Genomic DNA, 14,205 nt, shown 5'->3' on the forward strand with positions numbered 1-14,205 from the left:
AATTGAATAGGGTTTTAATAACCCTGTCACTTGATATTATCTTTTTATGTAAAGATGAAAACTTAGCCAGGCATAGTTTCACATGCCTTTAGTCCTAGCAATTGGGAAGCAGGAGGATCTCTGAGCCTGAGGTCATCCTGGTCTACACAGTCAGTTCTAGGACAGTCAAAGCTACAAAAAGAGACCCTGTCTGGAAAAAAAAAAAACAGGAAACTTAAAAGATTTCCCAGGCTTAGGCTTTAAAGACTCCCCCTCACAAGAATCAGACAATGAAACAGTGTCAGCAAGTCAATCAACTACTGTTAAGAACTAGGATAAACAGAAATCTAACTTAAAGGGAAAAGTATTTCAAATAAGTATAATCACATCCAGTTCCTTGACAATAATTTCTTCTTTTTCTCTTACACTTTTTTTCATTTTTACTTGTATTTTATGCCTGGGTGTATTGTCTCTATGTGTCTATGCAGTACTCACAGGGGCCAGTGGAGGGCATCAATCCCCTAGGACTGGAGTTACAGAAGTTGTGTGCCTCCATGTGGGTGCTGGGAATTGCCCAAACCATATTACCTTGAGAGCCACCAGTTTTAAAGAGGACTGCTACATACAACAATGTATTCACTGTGAGGGAAGAGGTGCATAAGCTACACACAATCTCAAGAACCTCCATGAGGTTTTCAAAAGGCAGACCACAGTTCTTTGGTCACAAATTCCTCAAATTACTAAATTAAAATAAAATATGTATTTTTTTCTTAGTAAAACAAATGAAGCCACTGTAATAGTTTCTTCTTAGCATTGCATGGGTCATTTTGTAACTGTAATACTTTCTACATTTAGATATAAAAGTAACCCCAAGGGACTAGTTATCTTATCAGCATATATAATAAAGAATCACTGCTAAGACATAAAATTTTACCAGCATGGAAAGATGAACGAGAAAGGAACTCTGTTCACTATTACATACAACCAAATCTCTACAAAGCAAAGCTTCTGTTGTTCTAAGTCAGTGATTTCTGAAGCATAGCCCTCAAACCAGCAACATCAGGCAGGGAAACTTACAAACACAAAATCTTGACACTGGGTTCCAGCAATCTGCATTTTATCATGCCCTTTGTGATACTGTGCATAGCTAAGTTTGAGACCCATATAGGCCAAACACACAGTAATTCCCTTGTAACAGTAAGTCCAGTAGAGCCCAGAAATTTTAATTTATAGAAACAAGTTGCTTAAAGGTTCAACTATAAACACTTCAAAAAAGTTGATTTGGTTTCTAGACCAACTTATAATCTTACCCAGCAACTACTGGGTAAGAAAAAAAAATCCACTCATGACCTGAATACTTGTTAAGATTTGCACCTGATACCCTTGACCATATGAAGTGTAGTTTTGATGGAAAGTTAAAATCTCAGGATACAGTATTAATGAACCTCTATAAATGAGTTTTCCCCAAATGGACTTATGATCCATATGTACCAGAACCAGTACCATGGGAGAAGTGAGATCTCAACAGCATCTGAAGTGGACATGGAATAATGGAGTCAGTGTGGTTTCAAAAAATCATTAGGATTTTGAAAACAAAAAAGGGAGGATGGAAGACAAACAAACAAAAAATATTTGCACCTGAAATTCCTCTCCAAGGCACACGCCTTGATCCCAATGCAGGAGTGTTCTGAGACAAGATTTGTGGAAGTGACTAGATGGTATTAATTAATTCTCACCAATGAATTGATCTAGATAGGTTAGTGTCTTGTCCCCAGTCCCTTCCTCTTTTCTGCTTCCCAAGAATCTTTGTTCCATACTGTGTTTCTGCATTCAGATGAAGACAGGTAAATCTGTCTCTCTCCAAGTTGATTTTTTTTTCAGGTATTTTATCATAACCACGGAAAGCTTACTCATTGAATTACCACCTTCTGAGAAGTAGTGCTTCTGTTAAATCCTGGTCATAAACTAAAGCCCCAGCAGTTAAAAGCGGTTTATGATTTAATTCAGTAATGAATTCAAAAATTTGTACTAGACAGAAAGCCTCAACAGCCTACTGCTATTTCACAGAATAAAAATAGCTTGCCATGCTAGTAAAGTTAACTGCTAAGCAGCCTTTAGTGAAGGAAAGCGGTGCAGTTCTCCCACTGCCCAACACCACCAGTCACCTTATCTTTAAACAGACTAGAAACAAATGACATTATCTTAAGACGTGCGCTCTGATTTTTTACTTCCAATTCAAATTAAGTTCAACTAGAAATTTATCCATTGGGGTTTAAATTTCACATTATAAAGTAAGTAAATAAATGTAGGCGGACTGGTTATACTACCAAGTCAAACATAAAACAAGGGGGCAAAGATAAAAGGCAGGAGACAGAATTGTTCTTTCCTGCCTCCAGAACATGGCCATCTAACAGTGACTAAAAACAACTGGTCATCCTAAGCACAAAACGGGGAAATCCTTTCTTCCCTGCAAAACAGAACTATACTCACAGCATAAAAAGGTATGTATCTTCATAAGAAAGCCTACCACAATATTAATTAGCACTAATCTGCCCTTCATGTCTTGAAACACCAATTGTAAAATTCAAGTTAGGGTTTTTTTTTTTTCCCAACTACTACATATCGTGAAACGTATTAAAATGTTCATTGATAGTACCATATGAGGAAGATAAAAACCAGAGCATTTCCCAAAATAACGAATCTTTTAAAAGAAACCATGCAATAGAAGTCTGACTATATTCAAAAGTGGAAGACTTTAGCCACGTTAGAGAAATAACTGCACCAAATGTTAGTCTGCCGCTTTCTAAGTCTAGTTTCCTTGTTCTCTCAAATGCCAGCAGTACTATGTGAAATTCTGACTTAACTATTGGATAGCTAGCTAACCTTATCAGTGAGGCACTGTTATCAATCATACTTCACCTAATTGTAAACTAAAAGACAGAGGTAAAATAACTTGCCATAATAAACCCCAGAAAAATCACGTCTCCCTCAACATCTTTTAGATCACTGCATTCCAGGTACTCTATTTCACTTCTGCCTTTGCCTCTACTGTTGCTCCCTTTTCTCCCTGAGATTATGATGAGCAGCTGTGCATCTTCAACTTCCATCCTTCCCAGAGTTCTATATCACCTTCAAAGCCCCTTTACTGACAGAGGTTATCTGTGACAGATGTACTCCCAAACTTTTCTATTATAATCAACAATTACCACTAAAGAAACGATCTTTAATTTTTTAAAACTTATCTGTTTTTTCTTATGAGTGTTTTGTATGCATGTATGCATGTACACCATATGCAGACCTGGTGCAATGAGGTCAGAAGAGGGACTCAGCTCCCCGGGAACTGGTAGAATAAGAATTACGAATGGTAGCGAGCCACCATGCATACCCTGGAAATTGAACACGGTTCCTCTGCAGGAGCAACACATGCTCTTAATTGCTGAGTCACTCCAAAGAAAACATTTTCCCCCCCAAGACAGGGTTTCTCTATGTAGTTTTGGTACCTGTCCTGGATCTCCCTCTGTAGACCAGGCTGGCCTCGAACTCACAGAGATCCTCCTGGCTCTTGCCTCCCAAGTGCTGGGATTAAAGGCATGCACCACCACTGCCCAGCAAGAAAACATTTTTAATTATGCATTTTCAAAGAAACCCAGATGTGAAACTCCAAAAATATTAAAATTACTCAGTTATAACCAGTCCCAGGAAAAACCAGGTAACTCCTGTTCTTAACTAATGAGACCCTAACCTAACACAGATTCCTTTAAAGTAAAGCCTAAAATAAAAGGGCACCTAACTATATTTTATGTTCCCAAGCCAAATAAATCTAGTAATACTTTTAAAACCCCATAAATCCAGACACAGAAAGGAAAAGACTTCTCTTCCTTTTAACTTTCCATATTCATTAGTGACTTCTCCAGATATTATTTCAAGTTACTAATGCCTCCATTCCCCACATATCACCTAGACACATGCCACTTCTGACTGTCTAAGCAATAGGTAGTTACATCCTAGTCACTCTCCACTGAGAATTAGTAGCTGGTAAAATTCATAAAAGCAGCAAAAACTGTCAGTTTTTCAGAGAATAGTGGAGAAAACACGTACAACTCAGAAGATCTGTAACAGTTCTCTTCAAATGCTGAAGGCCTGTTCGTGTAGCATTAGTCTGCCCTAAACAAAAAAGTATTAAGAGTATAAGAGGAAGGTATTTCTTGGTATGTATTAGATGTTATCTAATCTCATTCTATTTTTTTTCAAACAGGTTATATATACAAAAAGTTTTACTTCACAATTTAAAAAGATAATCCTGTACAACTCTTACTCACTCTCCATGCAGAAATGGAAGCAACTGACACTGGTGGTTAAAAAAAAAAAAAAGAAAGAAAGAAAGAAAAAAGAGAATGTACTGTCAGAGTTCCAACACCATCTCCTTTGATCACTCTTACAAAATCTGAACTTTGGGGCTAGAGATGAAGCACACTGAAGCTTAAGTGTGCTTTTGCCTGGTGTGTCAAAGGCCCTGAGTTCGATCCTAAAAGAAGTTAAAAGTTGAAAATTGAAAAAAATAATGATCACACGTTTGTGTTGGGGTTTTTTAAGGGCTTAGAACTATTAGTTGCTTTGTTTCACAGAGCTACTCAAAAGACAAATCTTCAACTGAAGAACACAGCAGCAGGCTGGCCTCAGACTCAAAGACCCATCCATGTGCACCACCACTACGTGCAGCAAGGATTTTTAATTTCTATGTTGGAATAAGAATACCATAAGGAATGCATTGTCTAATAATTCACAATGGTTCTAATGCCAAGAGTTACTTTTGCCCTCCGTACTAAAACTACTGACAAAATCCTGCTTACCAAAATTTTCTAATTGTCTACTCATCAATCCTGCCCACCTGAAAATAAAAATTCAAGCTCACGAGTTCGAGGCCAGCCTGGGCTACCAAGTGAGTTCCAGGAAAGGTGCAAAGCTACACAGAGAAACCCTGTCTCGAAAAAACAAAAACAAAAACAAAAACAAAAAAAATTCAAGCTCACTTTAAAAAAAGAAAGAAAAGCTGGACGGCAGTGGCACACACCATTAATCCCAGCACTCAAGGAGGCAGAGCCAGGCAGATCTCTGTTCAAGGCCAACCTGGTCTACAGAGCAAGATCCAGGACAAGCACCAAAAAACTACAGAGAAACCTAGTTTTCTAAAAAAAAAAAAAAATCAATGCAAGTAAATAAGTGTTTTCCACTCATGGATTAATCTAGTTTAATGAATTTTTCCCTTCAATTTTAAGGGTTTTGTTAATGATGATGCAAATATTTCTAGGTAATGATTTAGTCAAAGTATGAAACAGTCCTATTTAGCACATATAATGTGTGGAGGAACAGCAGAATGGTTTACTAATGATCTTTACCTTCAATAAGGTAATCAACTTTAAAAAACTTTAGATGGCTGGGCAGTGGTGTCACACATCTTTAATCCTAGCACTTGGCAGGCAGATATAATGTGTGGAGGAACAGCAGAATGGTTTGCTAATGATCTTTATCTTCAATAAGTTAACCAACTTTAAAAAACTTTAGATGGCTGGGCAGTGGTGTCACACATCTTTAATCCCAGCACTTGGCAGGCAGAGGCAAAGCAGACCTTTGTGAGTTTGAGGCCAGCCAGCCTGGTCTACAGAGCTAGTTCTAGGACAGCCAGGGCTACACAGAGAAACTGTCTCAATAAACAAAAACCTTAAGGTGAAGAACCAAGAGCAGTATACAAAGAAGGTCCCAAGTAACAAGTAACAAGGCTAAAGGAAACAGTCTTTAGCGGCCTGATCAATAATCACACCTTACCCTTTCCTCAGGAATTATGAATTTTAAGAAACTTCATTTCTTTTTATTTTGTATTCATTGGTGTTTTGCCTGCAAGTATGTCTGTATGAGAGTGTCAGAGCCTCTGGAACTGGAGTTACAGTTGTGATCTGCCACATAGGTGCTAGGAATTGAGCCCAGTCCTCTGGAATAGTAAGTAGCCAGTGCTCTTAACACTAATCTAATTCTCCTACCCAGATAAGCATGAATTTTGAACTCTACCCAGGCAAGTCTGTCTCCCATCCTTTTCTACACGTACTCTGGTAAGAGCACTGGCATAGCTGGTGGGAAAAGCAAGCTGAAGCCAGGTAACTTTGGGCTGAATTTTGCTTGTTTCACCTCTCACTCCTTAACGGTATGCCCACTGTGTACAGAGGACTGACATCAATTACTAAGACACCCAGTTGCCGGAACCTAAGAACTGAGATGAAAAGTTGTCATCTGCTCCTCAAATGTTCCTGGTTTACATTTCAAGATTGAGACTGGCAAATAAATAAATACCCGAGCCTACCAAGATAAAGAACACTTAAAGGTTTTTAAGAGTTTAATTTCAACTGGGCATGTGGTACATACCTGTATCCCAAGCACTTGAAACAGAGACAGCAAGAGGGGCAAAAATTCAAGGTCATTCTTCTACACTGCAAATGAGACCAGCCCTGACTATATGAAATCATTTGCAAAGATCTGGAAAATGGCTGAGTCAGTAAAGGCACATGCCACCAAAACTAACCCTGAGTTCCATCACAGGACCCTCACAGGGAAAGAAAACCACCCCCAGAAGTTGTTCTGCGACCTCCACGAGCACACTGTGATATGTGTGCTCTAGAGTACGGGTGTGCACACATACAAATAAACTCCATTTAAAATTTTTGATGTCTGATTTAATTACAATAATGCCCCAATACCTGACATTGCTTATGTTCACACCCCTTATATGGACAAATTTACAAAGCTCAGCAACTTAACATTAATAAAAGTCTAACAACAAAGAAAAGCTATTTTCTTGCATACTAGACTTTTCATCTTTGGGAGTTATTTTGCTTTTTGAGACTAGGACTATGAAGCCCTGAATGTTCTAGAGCTCACTATGCAGACCAGGGTAGCCTTGAACTCAGAGCTCTACCTACCTCTGCCTCAGAAGCACTGGAATTAAAGGCATATGCCACTACATCCAGCTGCATGTTGGCCTTTAAAACAATAACTAGGGACTAGAGAAATGGCTCAGCAGTTAAGAAAGCTTTCTACTCTTACGGACCCAGATTTGGTTGCCAGCACCCACATAGCAACTCACAACCACATAAATACTCAAATACACTCAAGCACAAACATTAAATAAACTAGAAAAAGAATCTTAGCACAATTCACGTTGGCTGTGAAAACTGCCAAGGACAACATTAAAATACATACATACATACATACAGCCCAATTCAGTGGTGTACACCTTTAAGCCCAGCACTTGGAAGCTGAAGGCAGATCTGAGGATAGCCTGGTCTACATAGCAAGTTACTGATCTATATAGCAAGTTCCAGACAGCCACGGCTACACAGTGAGACCCTGACTCAAAAAGGAGAAGGGGGCCATTGAAGAGGTGGTTCAACTGTTAAGAGAACTTTGCTGCTCTTGAGAAAGATACCGTTCCATTCCCAGCACCCACATGGCAGATCGTCACAACCATCTGTAATTCCAGTTCCTCAGCAGACATTATACAAACATGGTACATTTAGATACATTAAGGCAAACATTCACACTCATAAAATAAACTTTAAAATGTTTTAAAGAGGGCGGTGGTGCCACATGCCTTTAATCCCAGCACTCGGGAGGCAGAGGCAGGCAGATCTCTGTTTGAGTAGTGAGTTCGAGGCCAGCCTTGGGCTACAGGGTGAGTTCCAGGAAAGGCACAAAGCTATACAGAGAAACCCTGACTCGAAAAACAAACAAACAAAAAAAAATGTTTTCAAGAATTTGAAGCAAAAGGGCTTATTTAGTTCTGCAGAGTAATTAATATGAACAATTACACTTAGGTTGAACATCATTACAAATTCTGACTATCCCAATAAATATTAAATCACCCATTCAGACCTGGGTCATTTTATAGAAGCATTTCTATTTGCTTCTCTACAAGATGAATTGGACTGAACTCTAAGGTGGCTTTAAGAAGGTGTAAGGTTCTTTAACAACATGGTAAAAAATTTAAAGTTAATTAGTCATGACAAAATGCTTTTACCAACTAAATACTTTACTAATTTTCTGAAAAAATGAGACAGTGCTAATCTTCATCTAGCCCTAAATATAGATTTAGTAATTATTTACTTAAAATTTTAACAAACTATATAGTTTTTTTCTTTCACTCCTTCAAGACAGGGTCTCATATGTAGTTCTGGCTGTCCTGGAACTCACTATGTAGACCAGGCTGGCTCGGCTCCACAATTTATATTCTTAATCTGTATTTAACACAAAATGTATTCTTATTCATTGGGGCTAGAGAGATGGCTGAGAGGTTAAGAGCACCGACTGCTCTTCCAGAGGTCCTGAGTTCAATTCCCAGCACCCACATGGTGGCTCATAACCATCTGTAATGAGATCTGGCACCCCCTTCTGCATACATAATAAATATTTCTTTAAAAATGTATTCTTATTCATATAAGTATTCTGAAGCAAAATACTTTAAATACTTTGGCCAAGTAATCTATCATTTAATCTACCATTATAATACCCATGATTCTACTCTCACCCAAGAAAAGAAATCCACAACCTTTTTAAGTAACATACACCATGGGGGATAGGGGGCACAAGAGAAAGCTGAGAACCAATTACACATCATCATTTTCCCCCTTGGCAAGGTGAATTCAAAACGAAGTAATCTTGTGTAGTGGCCCATTACTTTAATCCTAGCACTCAGGAAACAGGGGCAGGTGGATCTCTGAGTTCCAGACCAGCCTGATCTAAACAGCAAATTCCAGGACAACCAGAGTTACAGAGACCCTATCTCAAAAAATAAAATAAGCTTGCTCCCAAATTAAACATTATAGCCTTTTTGCTGAGACAAGAACACAAAACTAAATAACATTAGCCTCTGCACTGCAGATGAACAGATCTTGTAAACCAACGAAGAAGCTAACTCACCAGAAATCTGATGTCAAAAAAAAAAACTTCCATTAGCCCAAGAAAAGATTTATACCTATAAAAGTTTAAAAATTGAGTATCTGTCAAAACACTTAGCAAAAACCCTGTACAATAATTGCACCAAAGATTCCAAGAGACACTGTAGATCTAGAAAGGTTATTCTCGCTATTTTTAATGAATAATATTAACTATAAAGATATAACATGCATGAAGTCTTTAGCAGTGGTTCTCAAACTTCCTAATGCTATGACCCTTTAATACAGTTCCTCATGTTGTGGTGACCCCCAGACATAAAACTATTTTCATTGCTACTTCAAAACTGAAATTTTGCTACTGTTATGAGTTGCAATATAAATATCTATGTTTTCCAAGGGTCTTAGGTGACTCTGTAAAAGGGCTATTCAACATCCTCCCCACGAGTTGTGACTCACAGGTTGAGGGCACTACTTTAGAGAATGGTGCAAAAATATACTTTTTTTCTTTTTCTTATCAGTTTGGGTTACAAACCAGTTAAGCTTTTTTTAAATCAAGAGATCACCATCTAACCTTTCACCTAGCAGAGTTTCCAGTTGTTTTAGATGCCATCTATTAAAAACATCCTTTACATCAAAACTGATTAAATTTTATGCTATCAGATGAGTGTCTCTTAAAATTCAGACTTTGTTTCCAAGTATCTTATATAGCCTAAGGCCCAGGTCAGTACTGAAAGGAAACTAGGTAATAAATCCCTCAACTCAGTATTATTTTTAATTTGTTTAAATCAAATTTCTAATTAAGGTTTTTATGTTTACATCTGATTCTCTATATTATAGTTGTATTTTTTTTGTTCAACATCAATATACTTTTTATTATTAGCCCAAACTTCAAAAATGACCAAGACATTTGCCACTTATTAGGTTGAATTACCTATTTTGCCAATGGTAAGACTGTATTCTCAATGGACAGAGGAAAACTTTCCTCTAATTGTAGAAATTAACAAACAAAAAACTTTGTTTTCTTAAATGAAATAAAACTGTATCAGGTTTCTGCTTTAATCTGATACTACATTATCTACTGGTAACTTTTGTTAGGATACCTTCCTGGTCTAACAGGTTGCAGTATCAATAGGTAAGAAACAAATATAAATATAAGTTGCTAAATTAAGTTAAAAAAATGGTTATTGCATTAGAGTTGCTAAAAAAAGTTTAAAAGTGATTCATAGAGTAAATCCTATTTTAGGTACATTACAAATGCCAAACGTTCAATCTTGACAGGCAGTGGTGGCCAATGCCTTTAATCCCAGCACTTGGGAGGCAGAGGCAGGCGGATCTCTGTGAGTTCGAGGCCAGCCTGGTCTACAGAGTGAGTTCCAGGATAGCCAAGGCTACACAGAGAAAGCCTGTCTCTAAAAAAATAAAAATAAAATAAAAAATAAAAAATAAAAAAGCTCAGTCCTATTGAAAACCTCTCACTGGACAAATCATCCAGTAACAGAAAGAAGAAAAAAAATAAAAACCAGATGTGCTTATATTAGTACAGACTCCAATGCCTTAAGCAGCTCTCCACTGCAATAGCCATTAAGCCACATCAACAGTCTAGTGAGTAGCTCAGCCTGTGGTTTATAATCTTCACTGATATTTGGCAACCAAAACACTGAGAACAGAAAAAACTGATACAAAAGATTTTTATGTGATGTTGTTTGTTACATCATCATAAGGCAGTATTTTCTGAGTCAATAATCTCTTTAACAATAATTACATTACTCTCTTTTTTTTTAGACAGGGTTTCTCTGTGTAGGCCTGGCTGTCCTGGAACTCACTGTAGACCAGGCTGGTCTTGAACTCAGAGATCTGCCTGCCTCTGCTTCCTGAGTGCTGGGATTAAAAGCAATGCACCATCACCAACTAGGTAATAGCAAATTACTCTCACCCAAGTTAGAGGAAATGAATTCAAATGTTTACAACTACACACAGGTGGCTAGTCATGGTTCAAGTCTTCCTAGGGCTTATAACCTAGATTTCTGCATCTTGTTTATCAAATACCCTTCAACACCTCATAAATACAATAACTGCTACTCAGCATTGTTTTCCCAGACAGATGTCTCTGTGTATTAAAGGTGTGTACCACCACCGGGCTCAGCATTGTTTTTTAATGAACATATTATATTTAAAGATTTTACAGCTGCTAACATCTATACTTACAATAATACATTATTAAAGCTCATGTTTGTTCCTCTACTAGAAGAAACCCAAAAAATTAACCATTTGGAGCATCAGCCAATAATAGTACTGCTTACTGCATTAGGAAAATTAAAGGTACAAGTTATACTAATTTTTACACAGGGTGGCAAAAACTCATACATCAGCCGGGCGGTGGTGGCGCACGCCTTTAATTCCAGCACTTGGGAGGCAGAGGCAGGCAGATCTCTGTGAGTTCGAGGCCAGCCTGGTCTACAGAGCAAGATCCAGGAAAGGCGCAAAGCTACACAGAGAAACCCTGTCTCAGAAAAACCAAAAAGAAAAAAGAAAAAACTCATACATCAAGTACCAAAAAACGATGGCACACAATTCCATATTTGAATGTAGTTTATGATGCTTTCACTATTTTAATATTTTTCCAATTACTAAGAAAACACTTGTATATCAAAATAATTATCAAAAAAAGCTTGCTATCTCCAATTAATGTATATTCTCAGTTTCAAATAAAGTCTGGGAAATTAAATTTTTAAAAAGGTAAAAATGTTCAGCACTGAGACAGTAAAGTAGCAAAGGTGAATGTTTCAAACTCACCAAAAATGGGAAAGTCAGTAGATAGATGATAAACTATCAAGACTAAGACTTAAAATATCCTATTTTTTTCCAACTTCCTACAACTCAGATTTTAGCCAATATTCCTCTCAATCCTATCCTGTAACTAAATAAAAATCTTCACGGGAATTTTCAAAATTGAAAATGTCCTAAAGACTGGCAGGCCTAAGTTGTCAAAGTTACATTTTACTTAAGGTGAAAGGGCAAGTTAGCATTAACAGTCCCAGGTGTAATCGACTCCGTTTTGACTGTACTAACCATCTGTTTGTTCCTTTCCACTACTTTCCTTAAGGTAGAAATTCACTTCCACGGAGACCCTTCGCCTATAAACTGTGTTGGTACACTGTCCTGCACTAAAAGTATAAGACAAAAAGCCGACTTAAGTAACCACATCGTGTGGCCCAGAATGGCTAAATATTAAAGCCAAAAACAGAGTGGGTGTGGCTCGATTTTTTTTTTGGGGGGGGGAGGCTAGGCGGGGCGGCTGCTTGGTCTCTGCCCTCCCCCTCGGCTTTCGCTTTGTGCTCACAATGCAGCTCCTGTACAGCGCTTCCCTCTCCCGCAGCCGCCGCCATGTTAGACACTCCATGTGCCCAGGGACCCAGAGGTAGTCCACTCCAGTCTAATCTAGATCCACCCCGAAGGCTCGCAATCGAAGATACCCCCTCCCCCTTAGAATGCTGCAGAGGCAAAAATAAATTAAAATAAAAAGTCGCTGCAAAAAAACAAAAGCAAAAACAAAAACGAGGAAAAAAAAAAACCACCTCGTGACTAGGCTGGGCGTGAGGTTCGGAGCACCCAGACAATCGAAACAAAGGGGGTAACGTAGGGAGCCCATCAGAAGGGGGAGGGGATACCCAAGTGAAGCCCCGCTCGAAGCGGGCCTGCAACCCTAGTTTAGGAACACACACACATCTCTCCCTGCGAAGAGAGGCCAGAGCCCTTCCACCGGCCACGAGCCGTGCTAAGAGGCAAAAGCCACGGCTCCAGGGCATGGGCCTCTCAACTCCACGAGGCAATCGGCCGACCAGGCACACTTTCTTCCCCATGGCCTCGGTCAGATGTCTGGCCTCGGTTTCGGAGGATGTCTCGGCAATGGGCCCCCACCACCTAGGCAGCCCGTTACCGGGAGGTAAGGCCCGACACAGCATGATGTGAGTAACCGAGGCCTAGAGGCAGCGCCGCGGTCGGGTCAGGTGACAGGCACCTCCCCGAGGCGCCCGTTTTCTGGGCACGAAGCTCCGTCCGCCGCGGAGACAGGCGTGGGGCTGGAGCCACAAGCCCTCCCTCTCCGTTATCTCCTCGCACCTTTTTCTTCTCCAGGTTCCGGAGTTTCTTGTCGATCACCCCGAGAATCTGCTTCATGGCCTCGGTCTGGACCGCGCCGGTGCCGGTTGCCGGATGCTGAGAAGCCGGCGCAGCTGCCCCGGCTGCCGCCGCCGCCGCCGCCTCACTCCCGGTGGAACCGGACGGCGGCGGCGGTCCCGACGACTTGCTGCCGCTTCCGCTGTGGCTGGTGGCCGAGGGCATCTTTAGACCGAGAAGAGAGGAGAAAAAAAGCGGGAGGGAAGGACAAGAGCGGCGAGTCAGGAGACGGACGGGGCGAGACGCGGGACAAAACGCGCAGCGGGCGGGCGGGCGGGCGGCTGCGCGCGCGCGCGCGCGGCGGGGGGAGGGGGGAGGGAGGGAGAAAGGCGCGCGCCGCCGGCAGGAAGGGGGCCGCGGGCACGCGCGCGACCCGCCAGCGGGGCGCCGGGACGCCCGCCCCTCCCCCTGCCCGCCCGCCCGCCCGCCCGCCCGCCCCGGGGCACCGAGCTCGCGCCGGGGGCGGGGCCTGGCACGGCCGCCGCCAACCGCCAGGGCAACGGTTTCCCCCGCCGGGTCGGGCGGCACCCGTTGCCGGGCGCGAACGAGAGGGACAGAGGTCAGGGCCAGGGGTGGAGAAGGGCACTGGGAGTGACCGGGGTGGGGGGGGTGGGGAGGGCCGGGGCGAGCCCCTCCCGCCGCCCGGGCCGCTCCGAAGCTAACAAGGACACTCGGGTGGCAGCGGCCTTCGTCCCCTTCGGCGCCTCGGTCCGGGATGGCGCTCACCGTGCGCGCGCGGAGCCGCTGGACGTCTGGAGTGGGCAGCCGACGGGGGCAAGGGTGGCGCTGCGTTGCGAGCCGAGGCGTGCGCTCCGTGGGCGCAGACCGCTTCGCCCTGTCCCCGCTGCACTGAGCTGCTCCTGGTGGGACAAGAGGCGGCGCGGGAGGGACTTAGCCGGGCAGCGCTCGGAGACGAGGGGGGCGGGGGGGGGGGGCGGGAGCAAGAGGGAGCAGGGGCCTTCAGGCCGCCGGGGCTGCCCGCAGTGAACGCCTGTCAGGAAAGATCGCCTAGACCGCGTCCCCGCCGGGCCGGGACCTCTGCGCCGGGTTCCTGCCACTCTGCGGATCTGGACAGTACCTCCACGGTGGCCGCTGCAGCAGTGCCTTGGGT

General features: G+C 42.0%; 1 protein-coding gene across 1 annotated transcript in view; it reads right to left on the minus strand.

Moving 5' to 3' along the window:
* Nucleotides 1-14,000, minus strand: part of Caprin1 (cell cycle associated protein 1) — a 37,414-nt gene extending 23,414 nt beyond the window's left edge. The window contains exons 1-2 of the mRNA XM_052725673.1: nt 13,821-14,000; nt 13,038-13,259 (exon numbers count right to left, since the gene is read on the minus strand). Of these exons, the coding sequence (XP_052581633.1) occupies nt 13,038-13,259 (222 nt within the window). The 5' untranslated portion in view covers nt 13,821-14,000. The remainder of the gene's footprint in view (nt 1-13,037; nt 13,260-13,820) is intronic.
* Between the last annotated feature and the right edge of the window lie 205 nt (nt 14,001-14,205).

Source organism: Peromyscus californicus, unplaced genomic scaffold (assembly GCF_007827085.1).
Source record: "Peromyscus californicus insignis strain IS unplaced genomic scaffold, ASM782708v3 Scaffold_7__1_contigs__length_154581171, whole genome shotgun sequence".
NCBI classification, from domain to species: Eukaryota; Metazoa; Chordata; class Mammalia; order Rodentia; family Cricetidae; genus Peromyscus; species Peromyscus californicus.